This window comes from Pseudophryne corroboree, chromosome 7 (genome assembly GCF_028390025.1).
Source record: "Pseudophryne corroboree isolate aPseCor3 chromosome 7, aPseCor3.hap2, whole genome shotgun sequence".
NCBI classification, from domain to species: Eukaryota; Metazoa; Chordata; class Amphibia; order Anura; family Myobatrachidae; genus Pseudophryne; species Pseudophryne corroboree.
In genome coordinates, this window is record NC_086450.1 from 344,160,368 (window position 1) to 344,181,544 (window position 21,177).

Genomic DNA, 21,177 nt, shown 5'->3' on the forward strand with positions numbered 1-21,177 from the left:
GGCGGCGCGGCTCCGGACTCCATGGCTGGGCCTGTGTTCGATCCCTCTGGAGCTAATGGTGTCCAGTAGCCTAAGAAGCCAATCCATCCTGCACGCAGGTGAGTTCACTTCTTCTCCCCTAAGTCCCTCGTTGCAGTGAGCCTGTTGCCAGCAGGACTCACTGTAAAATAAAAAACCTAAAAACTTTTTCTAAGCAGCTCTTTAGGAGAGCCACCTAGATTGCACCCTGCTCGGACGGGCACAAAAACCTAACTGAGGCTTGGAGGAGGGTCATAGGGGGAGGAGCCAGTGCACACCACCTGATCCTAAAGCTTTATTTTTGTGCCCTGTCTCCTGCGGAGCCGCTAATCCCCATGGTCCTGACGGAGTCCCCAGCATCCACTAGGACGTCAGAGAAATTTAAAGTGCACCGGCTCCTTTGGGCTACGTCTACACCCCATCGTACTAAGTTTCCCCAATATCCCTTATGGATGATAGAGAAATACTGGCTGCTTCATTTTTACACTGCAATTTAGATTTCAGTTTGAACACACCACAGCCAAATCTAACTCTATCTGCACATGTTACATCTGCCCCACCTGCAGTGCACATGGCTTTGCCCATTAGTGTGCTTTTTTGGTTTGCTAACAAACCTGAATAAGTCCCTAAATTAGTCTCTAACACATTAGACGACACACATAGCCCTCTTAATATTCAGTGTTCTGAATGTTGCAACTTGAAGATGAGGTGCCTTGGTAAATGCTATTTTAGAGACTGAGAACATGCAAGTGTAGACCAATGACACTCAACGACATGGCTGTATCTATAACAAGTGCAGGGTGTGTGGGGCAAATGGCCCTGCAGCCAATTCATAATACTTCAACTAGTCTGTTCAGCAGAAATCACTGGGAAAATGGCTTGGGAGCCACATTCCATGAGATCTGTGTCTGTGCACAGTATCAGGGTCTAATCAGGAATGCGCTGACTAGAGGGGGGCCCACAGGGAGGCTGCACAAAGGTCTCCTCCTCTTTTAAAGCTGTCCTTCCTGAAAGACCATTGGTGGCATAACTCAGAATGCTTGGTTACTTTTCAAGCATGCAGTAAAGACAAAAAAAAAAAAAGATTTTAAACCTACCGGTAAATCTTTTTCTCCTAGTCCGTAGAGGATGCTGGGGACTCCGTAAGGACCATGGGGTATAGATGGGCTCCGCAGGAGACTTGGGCACTCTAAAGAACTTTAGAATGGGTGTGCACTGGCACCTCCCTCTATGCCCCTCCTCCAGACCTCAGTTAGAGAAACTGTGCCCAGAGGAGACAGAGAGTACGAGGAAAGGATTTTGTTAATCTAAGGGCAAGAATCATACCAGCCCACACCATCCATACCGTATAACCTGGAATATACGAACCAGTCAACAGCATGAAACAAACAGCATAAGTCAAGACTGATCGTAACTGTAACATAACCCTTATGTATGCAATAACTATATACAAGTCTTGCAGAATGTTGCCCGCACTGGGACGGGCGCCCAGCATCCTCTACGGACTAGGAGAAAAAGATTTACCAGTAGGTTTAAAATCTTATTTTCTCTTACGTCCTAGAGGATGCTGGGGACTCCATAAGGACCATGGGGATTATACCAGAGCTCCAAACCGGGCGGGAGAGTGCGGATGATTCTGCAGCACCGATTTAGCAAACATGAGGTCCTCATCAGCCAGGGTATCAAACTTGTAGAATTTAGCAAAAGTGTTTGAACCCGACCAAGTCACCGCTCGGCAAAGCTGTAATGCCGAGACGCCCCGGGCAGCCGCCCAAGAAGAGCCCACCTTCCTAGTGGAATGGGCCTTTACTGAATTAGGTAACGGCAATCCAGCTGTAGAATGAGCCTGCTGAATCGTATTACAGATCCAGCGAGCAATAGTCTGCTTAGAAGCAGGAGCGCCAACCTTGTTGGCTGCATACAGGACAAACCGTGCCTCTGTTTTCCTAACCCGAGCCGTCCTGACTACATCAAGGGACTTGGAATCCCCCAGGTCCTTCGTAGCCAGTTACCGCAATAGGTTGGTTCATATGAAACGAAGAAACCACCTTAGGCAAAAATTGAGGACGAGTCCTTAATTCTGCTCTATCCACACGGAAAATCAGATAGGGGCTTTTGTGAGACAAAGCCGCCAATTCAGACACCCGCCTTGCAGATGCCAAGGCCAACAACATGACCACCTTCCAAGTGAGAAATTTTAATTCAACCGTTTTAAAAGGTTCAAACCAGTGAGATTTTAGGAACTGTAACACCACGTTAAGGTCCCATGGTGCCACTGAAGGCACAAAAGGAGGCTGTATGTGCAGCACTCCCTTTACAAAAGTCTGGACTTCTGGGAGAGAAGCCAATTCCTTCTTAAAGAAAATTGATAGGGCCGAAATCTGTACCTTAAAGGAGCCTAATTTTAGGCCCATATCCACTCCTGTCTGTAGAAAGTGGAGAAAACGGCCCAGATGGAAAACTTCCGTAGGAGCATTCTTGGATTCACACCAAGATACATACTTTCTTCAGATACGGTGATAATGTTTCACAGTCACCTCCTTTCTAGTCTTCATAAGAGTAGGGATGACTTCTTCCGGAATGCCTTTCCCAGCTAGGATTCGGTGTTCAACCGCCATGCCGTCAAACGTAAACGCAGTAAGACTTGGAACACGCAGGGCCCCTGTTGCAACAGGTCCTCTCTGAGAGGAAGAGGCCACGGATCTTCTGTGAGCATTTCCTGAAGATAGGAATACCAGGCCCTTCGAGGCCAATCTGGAACAATGAGTATTGTCTGCACTCTTTTTCGTCTCATAATTCTCAATATCTTTGAGATGAGTGGAAGAGGAGGGAACACATAGACCGTCTGAAACACCCACGGTGTCACCAGGGCGTCCACTGCTGCTGCCTGACTGTCCCTTGACCTGGCACAATACCTCCGAAGTTTCTTGTTGAGGCGTGACGCCATCATGTCTATTTGAGGAAGTCCCCAAACACTTGTTATCTCTGCAAAAACTTCTTGATGAAGTCCCCACTCTCCTGGACGGAGATCGTGTCTGCTGAGGAAGTCTGCTTCCCAGTTGTCCACTCCCGGAATGATAACTGCTGCCAAAGCGCTTATGTGATTTTCCGCTCAGCGCAGAATCCTGGTGGCTTCCGCCATTGCCACTCTGCTCCTTGTTTTGCCTTGGCGGTTTACATGAGCCACGGCTGTGACGTTGTCTGATTGAATCAGAACCGGTAGGTTGCGAAGAAGATTCTCCGCTTGACGTAGGCCGCTGTATATGGCCCTCAATTTCAGTACGTTGATGTGTAGACAAGCCTCCTGGCTTGACCATATCCCCTGAAAGTTTCTTCCTTGTGTGACTGCTCCCCATCCTCGGAGGCTCGCGTCCATGGTTACCAGATCCCAGTCTTGAATGCCGAACCTGAAACCCTCGAGAAGGTGAGCACTCTGCAGCCACCACAGGAGAGACACCCTGGCCCTGGGGGACAGGCTTATTTTCTGATGAATTTGAAGATGGGACCCGGACCACTTGTCCAGAAGGTCCCACTGAAACGTCCTCGCATGAAACCTGCCGAAGGGGATGGTCTCGTAGGTCGCCACCATTTTCCCCAGTACTCGAGTGCATTGATGGACTGACACTCTTTTCTGTTTTAACAGGTCTCTGACCATGTTCTGGAGTTCCTGGGCTTTTTCCATTCGGAGAAAAACCCTCTCTTGTTCCGTGTCCAGAATCATGCCTAAGAAAGATAGCCGAGTTGTTGGAACCAACTGTGACTTTGGTAGATTCAGAATCCAGCCATATTGCTGCAGCAGTCTCAGGGAGAGCGCCACGCTTTTCAGCAACTGATCTCTCGATCTCGCCTTTATCAGGAGATCGTCCAAGTACGGGATAATTGTGACTCCCTGCCGGCGTAGGAGCACCATCATTTCCGCCATTACCTTGGTGAAAATCCACGGGGCCGTGGAAAGCCCAAACGGCAACGTCTGAAACTGGTAATGACAGTCCTGTACAGCGAATCTCGGGTACGCCTGATGAGGGGGATATATGGGGACATGAAGGTATGCGTCCTTTATGTCCAGTGACACCATAAATTCCCCCCCTCCAGGCTGGAAATAACTGCCCGGAGTGATTCCATCTTGAATTTGCACTTTAAGTACAGGTTTAGGGATTTTAACTTGAGAATGGGTCTGACCGAGCCATCCGGTTTCGGGAGCACAAATAGGGTTGAATAGTACCCCTTCCCCTGTTGAACTAGGGGAACCTCGACAACCACTTGTTGTTGACACAGTTTTTGAATTGCAGCTAAACCTATCTCCCTCTCTGGGGGAGAAGCTGGTAGAGCCGATTTGAAAAACCGGCGAGGAGGCACGTCTTCGAATTCCAGCTTGTAACCCTGGGATACAATTTCCCTTGCCCAAGGATCCACGTCTGACTGAACCCAGACCTGGCTGAAGAGTCAAAGACGTGCCCCCAACGGCGCAGACTCCCTCAGTGGAGCCCCAGCGTCATGCGGTGGATTTAGTAGAAGCCAGGGAGGACTTCTGCTCCTGGGAACTAGCCGTAGCAGGCAGTTTTTTCCCTCTTCCCTTACCTCTGGCGAGGAAGGAAGAGCCCCAACCTCTTCTGGACTTATGCGACCGAAAGGACTGCATCTGATATTGCAGCGTTTTCTTTGCTGTGGGGAAACATAAGGTAAAAAAGTAGATTTGCCTGAGGTAGCTGTGGAAACCAGGTCCGCGAGACCTTCCCCAAATAAATCCTCACATTTGTAAGGTAAACTTCCATATGCTTCTTTGAGTCGGCATCACCCGTCCATTGGCGGGTCCACAGGGCTCGCCTACCAGAAATCGCCATGGCGTTGGCTCTCGAACCTAGCAGACCAATGTCCCTCTGAGCGTCTCTCATGTATAAGACTGCGTCTTTAATGTGACCTAAGGTCAATAAAATGGTATCCCTATCCAGGGTATCAATGTCAGCTGACAAAGTATCCGTCCAAGCCGTAACAGTGCTACAAACCCAAGCCGACGCTATTGCCGGTCTGAACAACGCCCCCGTATGTGTATAAATAGATTTTAAGGGAGTTTCCTGTATGCGATCAGCAGGATCCTTGAGGGCTGCCGTGTCTGGAGACGGTAGCGCCACCTTTTTGGACAAGCGCGTTAACGCCTTGTCCACCCTGGGTGAGGATTCCCACCGTAACCTGTCCTGCGCAGGGAAAGAATATGCCATAAGATTTCTTTTGGGAATCTGCAGTTTCTTGTCTGGAGTTTCCCAAGCTTTTTCAAATAACGCGTTCAGCTCATGAGATAGGGGGAAAGGTTACCTCAGGTTTCTTTTCCTTAAACATGTGTACCCTCTTGTCAGGGACAGAGGGGTCATCTGTGATATGTAAAACATCCTTTATTGCAATAATCATATAATGAATACTTTTGGCCACCCTTGGGTGTAACCTCGCATCATCGTATTCGACACTGGAGTCAGAATCCGTGTCGGTATCAATGTCTGCTACTTGGGACAGGGGACGTTTTTGAGACCCTGAAGGGCCCCGAGACACAGCCAAAGCCATGGATTGACTCCCTGTTCTATCCCTGGACTCTGCTTTGTCCAACCTCTGATGTAATAAAGACACATTTGCATTTAAAACATTCAGCATATCCAGCCAATCAGGTGTCGGCGTTGCCGACGGAGACACAACAATCTGCTCCACCTCCTCCTTAGATGAGCCTTCCGCTTCAGACATGCCGACACACGCGTACCGACACCCCCACACACTCAGGGATATATCTATATGGAGACAGTTCCCCCAATAAGGCCCTTTGGAGAGACAGAGAGAGAGTATGCCAGCACACACCCAGCGCCAACTGACACTGGAAACAAAATTCCCAGACAAAACAGCGCTTTTATATAAATATACACTCACTGCGCCAATCAAAAGTGCCCCCATCCCTCTTTTTTGCCCTCTGTCACCGTGTTCAGCAGGGGAGAGTCCGGGGAGCCAGCTTCTCTGCAGTGTGCTGTGGAGAAAATGGTGCTGGTTAGTGCTGGAGGATCAAGCTCCGCCCCCTCAGTGGCAGGCTTCGGTCCCGCTCAAATTTACTATACTGGCGGGGGATTATATAATATACTGCCTCCGCAGCCTATATATGTCAGTCCCTAGAGGTTTATTATTGCTGCCCAGGGCGCCCCCCTGCGCCCTTCAGTGCCCGCTTTGTGTGTTGTGTGTGGGAGCAATGGCGCGCAGCGTTACCTCAGAGAAGATCTGAAGTCTTCTGCCACCTTTGAAGTCTTCTTTCTTCTTATACTCACCCGGCTACTATCTTCCGGCTCTGTGAGGAGGACGGCGGCGCGGCTCCGGGACGAACGGCGAGGGTGAGACCTGCGTTCTGACCCTCTGGAGCTAATGGTGTCCAGTAGACTAAGAAGCAGAGCCTATCATTTAAGTAGGTCTGCTTCTCTCTCCTCAGTCCCACGATGCAGGGAGCCTGTTGCCAGCAGTGCTCCCTGAAAATAAAAAACCTAACAAAAATCCTTTTCAGAGAAACTCAGGAGAGCTCCCCTATAGTGCACCCAGTCTCCTCTGGGCACAGGATCTAACTGAGGTCTGGAGGAGGGGCATAGAGGGAGGAGCCAGTGCACACCCATCTAAAGTTCTTTATAGTGCCCATGTCTCCTGCGGAGCCCGTCTATACCCCACGGTCCTTACTGAGTCCCCAGCATCCTCTAGGACGTAAGAGAAAAAGCAGTTGAGAATGGTTATGCAAAGTGATCACTAGGTCAACATTTACAAATAAATTTAATGGAACAAATACAGGGTAATTAATAACCTCTGAAACAATGATGGTTACTGAAAGACCTTAGAACAAAGCCATATATGACAATAGTGCATAGGAAAGTAATGTGCAGAAACCTGGGCCTCACAGGAGGTCGCAGTGTTTCACAATCTTAAAGAAACAAATGATGCTTACTCTGAGATGGTCTGCCACTTATTTTCATGTTCTGCATCGTCCAAAGATAATCTCAAATGCACAGAGCTTCTGAGTAGCTGAACCTCAATACACTTCTGCAGCTCTTTGGGATCAGGGCTAAGAATGTTTGTGAGCAATTTCTTTACATCTGAAAACAAAATTATAAAAAAATTCCATCATCACTGATTTCCCAGTACAAGGCTAACATAAATAGCAGGCCAAGTACTAAATCAAGTCAGCTATATCCATAACACCATCATGTGTTATATGAGGGAAGTTGGATGGGGGATATCACAACCTTTTTCTCTTCATCAATGCAACTCAACATTCATCTTTAACTAGGACTACTGCAACATCTTACCATCTCTTCCTCTTATTGCTCTACACTGGCTCCCCATGTCCTCCAGAAACCAATTCAAATTACTTACCCTTACTTGCAAAGCCCTCAACCCCACCACCCCTTCATGTGTCCCAAATCTCAGAATACTCTCCCCGTTAGATCTACGTACATCTAACCTGTACTGTGCTCCAGGTACAGTAATTACACCTCTCTTGCCTACAAGCCTTCTTCAGTGCCACAAACTACAGTACTCCTGGGATTCCCTATAACTGACTTTAAACCTTTAAATGATACAAAAAGACATTTGTTCAAGTTTACCCTATTCCACCTCTACTACCAAACACTTATGTACTCTCACAACTGCCCCATTTCCTACTCTGTGCCACAATGACTCTTCTGGCTTCAGTTCTTCCAATTAGAATACAAGCTGTATTATGAGGGCCGTCATTACCCTTTCTGCATTTATTGTGTCTACATATCTAGTATGTCCTTGTTTTATATAAGTAATGTTTTCCACACTGTGTGGCACTTCACACAACTATAGCAATAATACCCCAGCCAAGACCAGATTAAATGTTTACAGACTACTGTAGTACAATAAATAGAAGATGTCTAATGTGCATTTGTAGCAAAAAAAATATTTAAATCCATAAACTTGTTTGGGGGGAGGGAGGTAATAAAAGGACACAGGATTAAATAATGTATTTAATTTCATGGTGACATTCTTTGAACAGAAACAGCTTTACCTATTTTTTCCTTGGAACCAGTTAAAAGACTTAGATTTTCGCCAGGTAGCAATTCCAGCTGTTCTGCACATTCAAGGAATTCTCCATACTCAAAACTGCTTAAAGCCCTGTAAAGATTCATAACAAAAATATGTATTTTATATAAAACATTAAATTAAAAAATAGGTCTTTCTTAAACGGATTACAGTGTAATAGTATAAAGGTGCATACACACGGTGCGATTCAGGCTAACCCCGATTCTCACTGTGCAATAGAGACTAGGTCAGTATCGCACGCATATGAAGACTGTGCTTGCGATACTTGCTTTGTCCGATTTTGGCTAATTGTCAATTTTGACTATCTTTTCTACGAGATAGTCAAAATTGACTAGCCTGCACAGTCTATCTAGGCTTGCGATGCCAACCACGCGGGACTGAGCATCGGCATCGCATCGGGACCGCAAAGTGACTTTCGCCTTGCAATCTGCACTAACTTTCCTTACGATTTTGACTATAAAGTCAAAATCGTAAGGAAAAATCTCACCGTGTGTACACACCTTAAGTATTGCACATTTTTACCTTTGGTGCTTTAAATCTGCATAGGAGCCACAGACTAAAAAAAAAAAATAGGATTTTGATAACCTACTGGTAAATCCTTTTCTCCTAGTCCGTAGAGGATGCTGGGGACGACATCAAGACCATGGGGTATAGAGGGGATCCGCAGGAGACATGGGCACTCTAAAGACTTTTCATTGGGTGTGAACTGGCTCCTCCCTCTATGCCACTCCTCCAGACCTCAGTTGTAGGAACTGTGCCCAGGGAGACTGACATTTCGAGGAAAGGAATTACTTAACTAGTGGTGAGAGATCTACCAACTCACACCCTCAACCATGCCGCACACATGGCATTCAACATAACACACGCCAACAGGCATGAACTAATTGCAGCAACATGCTGAAACCAAGATAACACAACTTGTGTACTTGTAATGACTAAACTGCAGGTAAAGTACGCACTGGGACGGGCGCCCAGCATCCTCTACGGACTAGGAGAAAAGGATTTACCGGTAGGTTATCAAAATCCTATTTTCTCATACGTCCTAGAGGATGCTGGGGACGACATCAAGACCATGGGGTCTATACCAAAGCTCCAGTACGGGCGGGTGAGTGCAGATGACCCTGCAGCACCGATTGACCAAACTTTAGGTCCTCATCGGCCAAGGTGTCAAACATGTAGAATTTTGCAAATGTGTTTGACCCTGACGAAGTAGCTGCTCGGCAAAGTTGTAATGCAGAGACCCCCCGGTCAGCCGCCCAGGAGGAGCCCACCTTCCTAGAAGAATGGGCCTTCACCGACATCGGTAACGGCAATCCAGCCGTAGAATGAGCTTGCTGAATTGTACCTCTGATCCAGCACGCAATAGTCTGCGTGGAAGCAGGACACCCAATCTTGTTGGGAGCATACAGGACAAACAAAACCTCTGTTTTCCGTATTCGAGCTGTTCTAGCGACATAAATCTTCAAAGCTCTAACCACATCTAGGACTTTGACTCAGCGAACGCGTCAGTAGCAACTGGCACCACAATAGGTTGGTTTATGTGGAAAGAGGAAACCACCTTTGGAAAAAAATGTGGACGAGTTCTCAACTCTGCCCTATCTTCATGGAAGATCAGGTAAGGGCTCTTGTAGGACAAGGCCCCCAATTCAGACACCCGCCTTGCAGATGCCAACGTCAAAAGCATCACCACTTTCCAAGTGAGAAACTTCAACTATTTCTTGTAGAGGCTCAAACCAACCCGATTGAAGGAACTGCAACACCACATTAAGGTCCCATGGTGCCACTGGAGGCCCAAATGGAGGCTGGATGTGCAGAACCCCTTTCACGAACGTCTGAACTTCTGGAAAGGAGGCCAATTGTTTTTGAAAGAAAACTTGTAAGGCCGAAATCTGGACTTGATTGACCCCAATCTAAGGTCCGCATCCACACCAGCCTGCAGAAAATGGAGAAAACGTCCCAACTCAAACTCTTCCGTAGGAGCCTTCTTGGATTCACACCAAGACACACATTTTCTCCAAATACGGTGGTAATGTTTAGACGTTACTCCTTTCCTGGAGTACTCCTGGCCTGAATAAGAGTGGGGATGACTTCCTTGGGAATACCCTTTCGGGCTAGTATCCGACACTCAACAGCCATGCCATCAAACGTAGCCGCAGTAAGTCTTGATACACACACGGCCCCTGCTGTAGTAGGTCCTCTCGAGGAGGAAGAGGCAAAGGATCTTCTATGAGCAACTCCTGAAGATCTGGATACCAAGCCCTCCTTGGCCAGTCTGGGGCAATGAAGATTGCTCAAACTCTTGTTCTTATTATTATTTTGAGAACTTTTGGAATCAGTGGAAGTGGAGGGAAAACATATACCGACCGAAACACCCAATGGGTCACCAGTGTATCCACTGCTATTGCTTGAGGGTCTCTCGACCTGGAACAATATCTCTGAAGCTTCTTGTTTAGACGAGATGCCATCATGTCTACTTGAGAAACTCCCCAAAGACTACTTGGTGGAGGCCCTGTTCCCTGGATCTCCCTTTTATCAGGAGATCGTCCAGATAAGGAATTATATTGACTAGTTTCTAACGAAGGGGGACCATCATCTCCGCCATCACCTTGGTGAATACCCTCGGTGCTGTGGAGAGTCCGAACGGCAACGTCTGAAACTGGTAATCCTGTACTGCGAATCTCAGATAAGCTTGGTGAGCAGGATAAATGGGAACATGCAAGTAAGCATCTTTTATGTCTACTGACACCATGAAGTTCCCCTCTTCCAGACTACCCTCTGGGATTCCATCTTGAACTTGAACCTTTTCGGGTAGAGATTCAGATTTTCAGGTTTAAAATCGGTCTGACCGAGCCGTCCGGCTTCAGAACTACGAAGAGGCTTGAATAAAAAAACCTTCTCCTTACTACTGTGCCAAGGGTACCAGGACAATGACCTGATCCTGACCTAATTTTTGAATTGCCGTTGTTACTGCCTCTCTTCCCGGAAGAGAAGCTGGCAAGGTCGAATTGAAAAATCGGCATGGGGACGTCTTGAAACTCTAGTTTGTACCCATGGGACACTATTTGTAAGACCCATTGGGTCCAGGCCAGATTGAATCCAGATTTGGCTGAAAAGTTTCAGACGTGCTCCCACCCGAGCAGACTCCAGCAAGGGAGCCCCAGCGTTATGCTGCAGATTTGGCAGAAGCAGGGGTGGACTTCTGCTCCTGCGATCCGGGAGACGCTGCGGATTTCTTTCCTTTTCCCATTCCCCTACCTGCAAAAAAAGGGGAGACCTTTGGCCTTTTTGTATTTGTTGGGTCGAAAGGACTGTATGTGAGAGTGATGTGTCTTTTTCGCTGGTGTAGGAGCATAAGGCAAGAATATCGACTTACCTGCGGTAGCCGCCGAGACTAACGCATCCAGCCCATCACCAAACAAGGCATCACCTTTATACGGGAGAGCCTCCATATTTTATTTTGTAATTTACATCAGCATTCCACTGGCGAATCCACAACGCCCTCCGAGCCGATACTGCCATGGTAGCGGTTCTTGATCCCCAGAAACCAATATTTTTCATGGATTCTAGTACGTACGCAGCAGTGTCTTTGATATGACCGTACGTTAGGAGTATCTCGTCTCCATCTATTGTGTCAATGTCTAATGACAAGTTTTCTGACCACTTTTCAATAGCACTACTCTCACCCACTCCCAGACAATGGTATGCCTGAGTAGTGTCCCATTGGCCACATCAATAAATCACCTCACTCACTTGCGGTCTGTCGGCTCCTTAAGTGAAGCCATTCCAGGCGCAGGGAGAAACACCTTCTCTTTTAATGGCAGGGCCCTGTCTAAAATGCGGGGTGACTCCCACCTTTTTTGGAAAAAGGTAAGCTGCCTGAATTCCTTTTGGGAATCTGAAATTTCTTTTCAGGTTAAATCAGACCTGAGGTGGAGGGAAAATTACATTACTTCTTTACTAAAGTAAACCCTCTCCTTGTGGTAAAAGAGGGGGCTTCGTAACTTCTAACACCTCCTTTATAGCTAAAACATGTTTTGAATGCTTTTTTTGCTAACTTAGGACCTATTCCCCTGGAATCACAAGTGTCGACACAGGAATCAGAGTCCGTGTCAGTATCAGTTTGTACTACTTGTGCAAATTTGTATGTGACCAAGAAAGGTCCCTGTGGATGAAAGGCAGAACTATTAAAAATCACATCTTCAACAGATTATTTTCATTTTCTGTATGAGATTCAGGGGCAGATGTATTAACCTGGAGAAGGCATAAGGAAGTGATAAACCAGTGATATGTGCAAGGTGATAAAGGCACCAGCCAATCAGCTCAAAATGTAAATTAACAGTTAGGATGTGATTGGCTGGTGCCTTTATCACCTTGCACATATCACTGGTTTATCACTTACTTATGCCTTCTCCAGGTTAATACATCTGCCCCTCAGTCCAACCTCTTACTGATATGATTCACACTATCATGTAACCTTTCACCCAGTCAGGCTCTTGGTGTCATATTACACCTCTGTGTCCCTAACATGTCTCCACAGAGTTCCCTGCCACAGACATGTCACACACCTGCAAAACCACACCACAGACACTCCGGGATTTATAGGGGACAGACCCACAGTAAAATCTGTCAGAGGGACACAGATGGGATTTGCCAGTTCACAACCCAGCGCCAGTAACACAATGCCTGTGAACACAAAATGCCCACTGACATTCAGCGCTTTTATAATGTTAATCACAAAATTATATAGCACCAAATTCACTGTGGCCCCCCCTGTTTTGCACAGATACTTGTTCAGTAGTGGAGGAGGACCAGCTTGTTTCTGCAGCCTGAGGAGAGAGAGAAAATGGCGCTGAGCAGTGTGCTGGCTGACTGAGGAGGAAGCTCCACTCTTCAATGGTGTGTTTCTCCTCAGCTTTTATGAGGTAATTTTTTATACTGGTGGGAGTAGGACTGTGCCTCAGCAACTTATACCCCTTATTTATGCCAGTTTCCATAGGTTTCATGCTGCCCAGTGCGCCCCCTCCGCGCCCTGCACCCTGCAGTGCCTGTGTATGTGTGGGCAACATGGCGCGCTGCGCTCCCGCCAGCCGCACGGTACCTTTAGCCATCACTTTCTTGATTGAAGATCTGTCTTCTAACACTCACCTGTCTTCTGACTTCTGGCTCTGTGAGGGGGGTGACAGCGTGCTGTGGGAGTGAGCATCTAGGCACGGCTAGCGTTCAGTTCCCTTCAGGAGCTAATGGTGTCCTGTCAGCCAGAAGCAGAGCCATAAAACTCTTTAGGAAGTTGGCTCCTACTTCTGCCCCCTCAGTCCCACGAAGCAGGGAGTCGGATGCCAGCAGATCTCCCTGAAAATAAAAAAACCTAACATAAGTGTTTTCAGAGAAACTCACATTTCTAAAACTGAGGTCTGGAGGAGGGGCATAGAGGAAGGAGCCAGTTCACACCCAAAGAAAAGTCTTTAGAGCGCCCATGTCTCCTGCGGATCCCGTCTATACCCCATGGTCTTGATGTCGTCCCCAGCATCCTCTAGGACGTATGAGAAATTCTCTATTAATATTACTTAAGCAGAAGACATTAAAAGGGGGTTGCCAGTTCCTCCCCGAATTTCATGCAATGTAGCCAGTAGACCATGGGTCTTCGACCTGCTGTCCTCCAGCTGTTGTGGAACTACATATCCCTGCATGCCCTGCCACAGTTTTGCTTTTATGGCATGCTAAAACTGATGCAGGGTATACTGGGACGTGTAGTTACACAGCAGCTGGAGGGCCACAGGTTTAAGACCCAAATTTGGCTTATATGAATGTTTCCCACTATACACTGAACACATTTTCTTTTTTTGTGGAACACATTCTGTTAAATCTTATCAACAAATAGTGTTAGGGGTGGGTGTACACTGTAGAACGGCTATACCAGAAGACTTACTTTATATAGTTGAGGTCTGTCTTTAGGCTAATACAGCTTCCCAACGCGCCTTTCTTCAGGTCATGCATGCTGTTCTGCCAGTCCTGGACAGCAGACCAGTCAGCAATAGAAATGTAGCACTCGCAGGCTTTGTTGCCCAAGTAGTTGATAACTTCAGGCAAAGGGTCACTGGGCTTTGTCAGAACAGTTTTACGCGCATCACCTACACAGCATAAATCACAGAAAAATCAGTATCATGCAGTTGTTACCACAAAACCGCTTGTTATACAACTTAAACCGCATACTTTTATATACAGTGGCTTCATAATTCAATACACATTATATATACCATTAGAGTGTTTGGGGCTAGCAGATGTGCTGCTGGAATTGGCCAATTTTAGGACAGACTTATCAAATCCAGATGTGCTGCAGTCAACCCCAGTCATGGCGCACAAGTGTTCCTGGTATTCCACTGCTGCTTTCTCAAACCTACCAAACAAAACAGGTAAGGAATTAACCACATATACTAGAGCACGGGTGGCCAACCAGTCAGAGGCAAAGAGCTAGAAAAGATCTGTAGTCAAGGGCCACCATCATGTGCGTGCCTAAGGCGTACACAAAAAATGGGGGCGTGGCCTAGTTGTCACAAAGCCACACCCCATTTTTGTGTGCACACCTTTCGGTATGACTTTTGTAGGCATATGACAGCGTCATAACCCCATTTTAGTCATGCTGTACAGTGCCACATACATATAATGCCCCAGTACAGTGCCACATACATAAAAAAACACCAGAAAAATGGGTGCCCCCACAGAGCCAGATACATAGGTGCCCCCACAGAGCCAGATACATATATGCCCCCACATAGCCAGATACATATATGCCCCCATAGAGCCAGATACAGATATGCCCCCACAGAGCCAGATACATATATGCCCCCACAGAGCCAGATACACATATCCCCGCAGTGCCAGCTATGCCCCCAGTGCCAAATACACATGTCCCCGCAGTGTCAGCTATGCCCCTATGCCAGATACACGTCACCACAGTGCCAGCTATGCACCCAGTGCCAGATACACATGTCCCCACAGTGCCAGCTTTACCCCCAGTGCCAGATACACATGTCCCCACAGTGCCCTCCCCCACCCCAATTGCTGCTCACGGCGATGCTGCTCCTGTATGTGAGGGCGGGGAGGCTGTCGCTGCTCCTGTATGTGAGGGCGGGGAGGCTGTCGCTGCTCCTGTATGTGAGGGCGGGGAGGAGAGGGCAGCGTGCGCCTCTCCTCCTGCCTCAGTCTCCGGCGGCAGTGTTTACCTTAAATTAGGCGCCGGTCCGTGAGCCAATCAAAGCTCGCGGTATGGCAGCCAATCAGGAGCCTTAGCTGCCGTTCCGAGAGCTCTGATTGGCTCACGGGCCGGCGCCGAATTGGAGATAAACACCGCCGCCAGAGAGAAGTGTGTGTGCTGGGCTGTGTCGGCCGGGAGGATGAAAGCCGCATGCGGCTCGAGAGCCGCGGGTTGGCCACTGCTGTACTAGAGTAAAAAGAATACACTACACCATCTGATTGACCCTTAAAAGCAGTACTGCATATTTGCATCATCAGAAGGGGGGTGGAGTATAAGGTAAGTCAGGTATCTTCAACCTGCGGCCCTCCAGCTGCTGTGGAACAACACATCCCAGCATGCCCTGCCACAATTTTGCTATTAAGGCATGCTAAAACTGAGACAGGGCATGCTGGGATGTGTAGTTCCATAGCAGCTGGAGGGCCACAGCTTTTAGACCCATGGACTGGTAACTAGTCTGCACACTACTTATTTGACAGAAGCTAGTTTCTTTGTGCTCGACAGCGAATAGCTGATGGGTAGCAAGAATACAAAGTCTGGCACATGATTTATAAACATAGATATATGCAGGAGTTGCCAAAAAGAAAAGAATAGTGTGAATGCTCCATGTAACAGTGCAAGTCCAGAGAGTGGCCACAGTTGTCTAGACTAGAGAGTGGATTTCTGCTCTAACTCGCCAGTTTAACATACCTTCCATCTGCTTGCAGTGCTACAGAATTGATCCATGAAAGACTTTTTCCAGCAACAGCTGAAGACCACACAGCTAACCCCTGTATAGCTTCTGGGCACTGAAGTTCACAAAGAGCTTCCACCACCATCATCACTGTCAATTCAAGTTCCGTTCCCTAAAGAAGTAGTAATAAAAATGTTAAAAAAAAAAAAAAAAAGATTATAATGACTAAGGAAAAGGCAAAATTATAGGCTGTCCCATATGATCCACACTAGATTAATTTTGAAGGGATTACCTGAGGTCCACTGTTCTTCATTTCTGAGAGCAAGTCAAAGCCATGTCTGACTGTTACAGCTGGTTGACCGGCTAACAACCCCACCCTCATGATTGCAATTCGAATTCGAGTGAGCCAGTCTTGGCATGTTTGTCGGTTAGTATAAAAGAATGTTCTGATGACCTTTGGATAAAAAGGTTATAAACATGTTAGCGAAGCATTTACGTTGCAAAAGTAAATTTGAGACATGAACTCCGCTCGAGAAGAAAGAAATCCAACATATACAGCACATATGAAATAATGCTGTAATGGACAACAATACTACCTCACAGCAGAGGTATTGTGTTTTTTCCCCACACACAAGACACAACTGTCCCTGTATTTGCGTAGGAGAGAGAGAGAGAGAGAGAGAGAGAGAGAGAGAGAGAGAGAGAGAGAGAGAGACACAGAGAGAGAGAGAGACAGAGACAGAGAGAGATCTAGTAGGGAATATAGACTGTAAGCACCACTGGGTCAGGCACAAACTTCAATGAATAGTCTCTGTAAAGCACTGTGGAATATGGGTGTACTATATAAATAACTGATAATGATATGAGGTGGCTAAGAACTCTACTTTTGACCAGTCCACCAATGAGAACAATTGTAATCAGAAAAGGACTCCTGATCCTTACAAAGAACTGCTGATTAAATAGGGCTGATGTTAACAAAGAGTAAAAAGGGGTAGACTGGATGGGCCAAGTGGTTCTTACTTGCAGTCAAATTCTATGTTTATAAGTTGCTAACCGATCACTTCCATATATATGGGAAAGATTCCACCCCTTGGAAGCAATAATAAGAATTTACTTACCGATAATTCTATTTCTCGTAGTCCGTAGTGGATGCTGGGGACTCCGTCAGGACCATGGGGAATAGCGGCTCCGCAGGAGACAGGGCACAAAAGTAAAAGCTTTAGGATCAGGTGGTGTGCACTGGCTCCTCCCCCCATGACCCTCCTCCAAGCCTCAGTTAGGATACTGTGCCCGGACGAGCGTACACAATAAGGAAGGATTTTGAATCCCGGGTAAGACTCATACCAGCCACACCAATCACACTGTACAACCTGTGATCTGAACCCAGTTAACAGCATGATAACAGCGGAGCCTCTGAAAAGATGGCTCACAACAATAATAACCCGATTTTTGTAACAATAACTATGTACAAGTATTGCAGACAATCCGCACTTGGGATGGGCGCCCAGCATCCACTACGGACTACGAGAAATAGAATTATCGGTAAGTAAATTCTTATTTTCTCTGACGTCCTAAGTGGATGCTGGGGACTCCGTCAGGACCATGGGGATTATACCAAAGCTCCCAAACGGGCGGGAGAGTGCGGATGACTCTGCAGCACCGAGTGAGAGAACTCCAGGTCCTCCTCAGCCAGGGTGTGCCCCTGACCAAGTAGCAGCTCGGCAAAGTTGTAAAGCCGAGACCCCTCGGGCAGCCGCCCAAGATGAGCCCGCCTTCCTTGTGGAATGGGCATTTACATATTTTGGCTGTGGCAGGCCTGCCACAGAATGTGCAAGCTGAATTGTACTACACATCCAACTAGCAATCGTCTGCTTAGAAGCAAGAGCACCCAGTTTGTTGGGTGCATACAGGATAACAGCAAGTCAGTTTTCCTGACTCCAGCCGTCCTGGAAACCTATATTTTCAGGGCCCTGACAACATCTAGCAACTTGGAGTCCTCCAAGTCCCTAGTAGCCGCAGGTACCACAATAAGCTGGCTCAGGTGAAACGCTGACACCACCTTAGGGAGAAACTGGGGACGAGTCCGCAGCTCTGCCCTGTCCGAATGGACAATCAGATATGGGCTTTTGTGAGACAAAGCCGCCAATTTTGACATTCGCCTGGCCGAGGCCAGGGCCAACATCATGGTCACTTTCCATGTGAGATATTTCAAATCCACAGATTTGAGCGGTTTAAACCAATGTGATTTGAGGAATCCCAGAACTACGTTGAGATCCCACAGTGCCACTGGAGGCACAAAAGGGGGTTGTATATGCAGTACTCCCTTGACAAACTTCTGGACTTCAGGAACTGAAGCCAATTCTTTCTGGAAGAAAATCGACAGGGCCGAAATTTGAACCTTAATGGACCCCAATTTGAGGCCCATAGACACTCCTGTTTGCAGGAAATGCAGGAATCGACCGAGTTGAAATTTCTTCGTGGGGCCTTCCTGGCCTCACACCACGCAACATATTTTCGCCACATGTGGTGATAATGTTGTGCGGTCACCTCCTTCCTGGCTTTGACCAGGGTAGGAATGACCTCTTCCGGAATGCCTTTTTCCCTTAGGATCCGGCGTTCAACCGCCATGCCGTCAAACGCAGCAGCGGTAAGTCTTGGAACAGACATGGTACTTGCTGAAGCAAGTCCCTTCTTAGCGGCAGAGGCCATGAGTCCTCTGTGAGCATCTCTTGAAGTTCCGGGTACCAAGTCCTTCTTGGCCAATCCGGAGCCACGAGTATAGTTCTTACTCCTCTACGTCTTATAATTCTCAGTACCTTAGGTATGAGAAGCAGAGGAGGGAACACATACACCGACTGGTACACCCACGGTGTTACCAGAACGTCCACAGCTATTGCCTGAGGGTCTCTTGACCTGGCGCAATACCTGTCCAGTTTTTTGTTCAGGCGGGACGCCATCATGTCCACCTTTGGTCTTTCCCAACGGTTCACAATCATGTGGAAGACTTCCCGATGAAGTCCCCACTCTCCCGGGTGGAGGTCGTGCTGAGGAAGTCTGCTTCCCAGTTGTCCACTCCCGGAATGAACACTGCTGACAGTGCTATCACATGATTTTCCGCCCAGCGAAGAATCCTTGCAGTTTCTGCCATTGTCCTCCTGCTTCTTGTGCCGCCCAGTCTGTTTACGTGGGCGACTGCCGTGATGTTGTCCCACTGGATCAATACTGGCTGACCTTGAAGCAGAGGTCTTGCTAAGCTTAGAGCATTGTAAATTGCTCTTAGCTCCAGTATATTTATGTGGAGAGAAGTCTCCAGACTTGATCACACTCCCTGGAAATTTTTTCCTTGTGTGACTGCTCCCCAGCCTTTCAGGCTGGCATCCGTGGTCACCAGGACCCAGTCCTGAATGCCGAATCTGTGGCCCTTTAGTAGATGAGCACTCTGCAGCCACCACAGAAGAGACACCCTTGTCCTTGGAGACAGGGTTATTTCCAGCAGATCCCACTGAAAAGTTCTTGCGTGAAATCTGCCGAATGGAATCGCTTCGTAAGAAGCCACCATTTTTTCCCAGGACCCTTGTGCAATGATGCACTGACACTTTTCCTGGTTTTAGGAGGTTCCTGACTAGCTCGGATAACTCCCTGGCTTTCTCCTCCGGGAGAAACACCTTATTCTGGACTGTGTCCAGAATCATCCCTAGGAACAGCAGACGTGTCGTCGGAGACAGCTGCGATTTTGGAATATTTAGAATCCACCCGTGCTGTCGTAGAACTACTTGAGATAGTGCTACTCCGACCTCCAACTGTTCTCTGGACCTTGCCCTTATCAGGAGATCGTCCAAGTAAGGGATAATTAAGACGCCTTTTCTTTGAAGAAGAATCATCATTTCAGCCATTACCTTGGTAAAGACCCGGGGTGCCGTGGACAATCCAAACGGCAGCGTCTGAAACTGATAGTGACAGTTTTGTACCACGAACCTGAGGTACCCTTGGTGAGAAGGGCAAATTGGGACATGGAGGTAAGCATCCTTGATGTCCAGGGACACCATATAGTCCCCTTCTTCCTGGTTCGCTATCACTGCTCTGAGTGACTCCATCTTGATTTGAACCTTTGTATGTAAGTGTTCAAATATTTCAGATTTAGAATAGGTCTCACCGAGCCGTCTGGCTTCAGTACCACAATATAGTGTGGAATAATACCCTTTTCCTTGTTGTAGGAGGGGTACTTTGATTATCACCTGCTGGGAATACAGCTTGTGAATTGTTTCCAATACTGCCTCCCTGTCGGAGGGAGACGTTGGTAAAGCAAACTTCAGGAACCTGCGAGGGGGAGACGTCTCGAATTTCCAATCTGTACCCCTGGGATACTACTTGTAGGATCCAGGGGTCCACTTGCGAGTGAGCCCACTGCGTGCTGAAACTCTTGAGACGACCCCCCCCCGCACCTGTTTGTACGGCCCCAGCGTCATGCTGAGGACTTGGCAGAAGCGGTGGAAGGCTTCTGTTCCTGGGAATGGGCTGCCTGCTGCAGTCTTCTTCCCTTACCTCTATCCCTGGGCAGATATGACTGGCCTTTTGCCCGCCTGCCCTTATGGGGACGAAAGGACTGAGGCTGAAAAGACGATGTCTTTTTCTGCTGAGATGTGACTTGGGGTAAAAAAGGTGGATTTTCCAGCTGTTGCCGTGGCCACCAGGTCCGATGGACCGACCCCAAATAACTCCTCCCCTTTATACGGCAATACTTCCATGTGCCGTTTGGAATCTGCATCACCTGACCACTGTCGTGTCCATAAACATCTTCTGGCAGATTGGCATCAAGAGTAAGTGCGATGTCCATGAGTGCAAATATCCCTCTGTGCATCTCGCATATATAGAAATGCATCCTTTAAATGCTCTATAGTCAATAAAATACTGTCCCTGTCAAGGGTATCAATATTTCCAGTCAGGGAATCCGACCAAGCCACCCCAGCGCTGCCCATCCAGGCTGAGGCGATCGCTGGTCGCAGTATAACACCAGTATGTGTGTATATACTTTTTAGGATATTTTCCAGCCTCCTATCAGTTGGCTCCTTGAGGGCGGCCGTATCTGGAGACGGTAACGCCACTTGTTTTGATAAGCGTGTGAGCGCCTTATCCACCCTAAGGGGTGTTTCCCAACGCGCCATAA

At 47.6% G+C, this 21,177-nt stretch overlaps 1 protein-coding gene across 2 annotated transcripts in view; it reads right to left on the minus strand.

Moving 5' to 3' along the window:
* Positions 1–21,177, minus strand: part of SMG1 (SMG1 nonsense mediated mRNA decay associated PI3K related kinase) — a 408,649-nt gene that overhangs the window by 185,534 nt on the left and 201,938 nt on the right. For both annotated transcript variants that reach the window (XM_063934392.1, XM_063934391.1), the window contains exons 22-27: positions 16,306–16,467; positions 16,031–16,185; positions 14,346–14,485; positions 14,018–14,219; positions 8,057–8,163; positions 6,971–7,118 (exon numbers count right to left, since the gene is read on the minus strand). In XM_063934392.1, the coding sequence (XP_063790462.1) occupies positions 6,971–7,118; positions 8,057–8,163; positions 14,018–14,219; positions 14,346–14,485; positions 16,031–16,185; positions 16,306–16,467 (914 nt within the window). The remainder of the gene's footprint in view (positions 1–6,970; positions 7,119–8,056; positions 8,164–14,017; positions 14,220–14,345; positions 14,486–16,030; positions 16,186–16,305; positions 16,468–21,177) is intronic.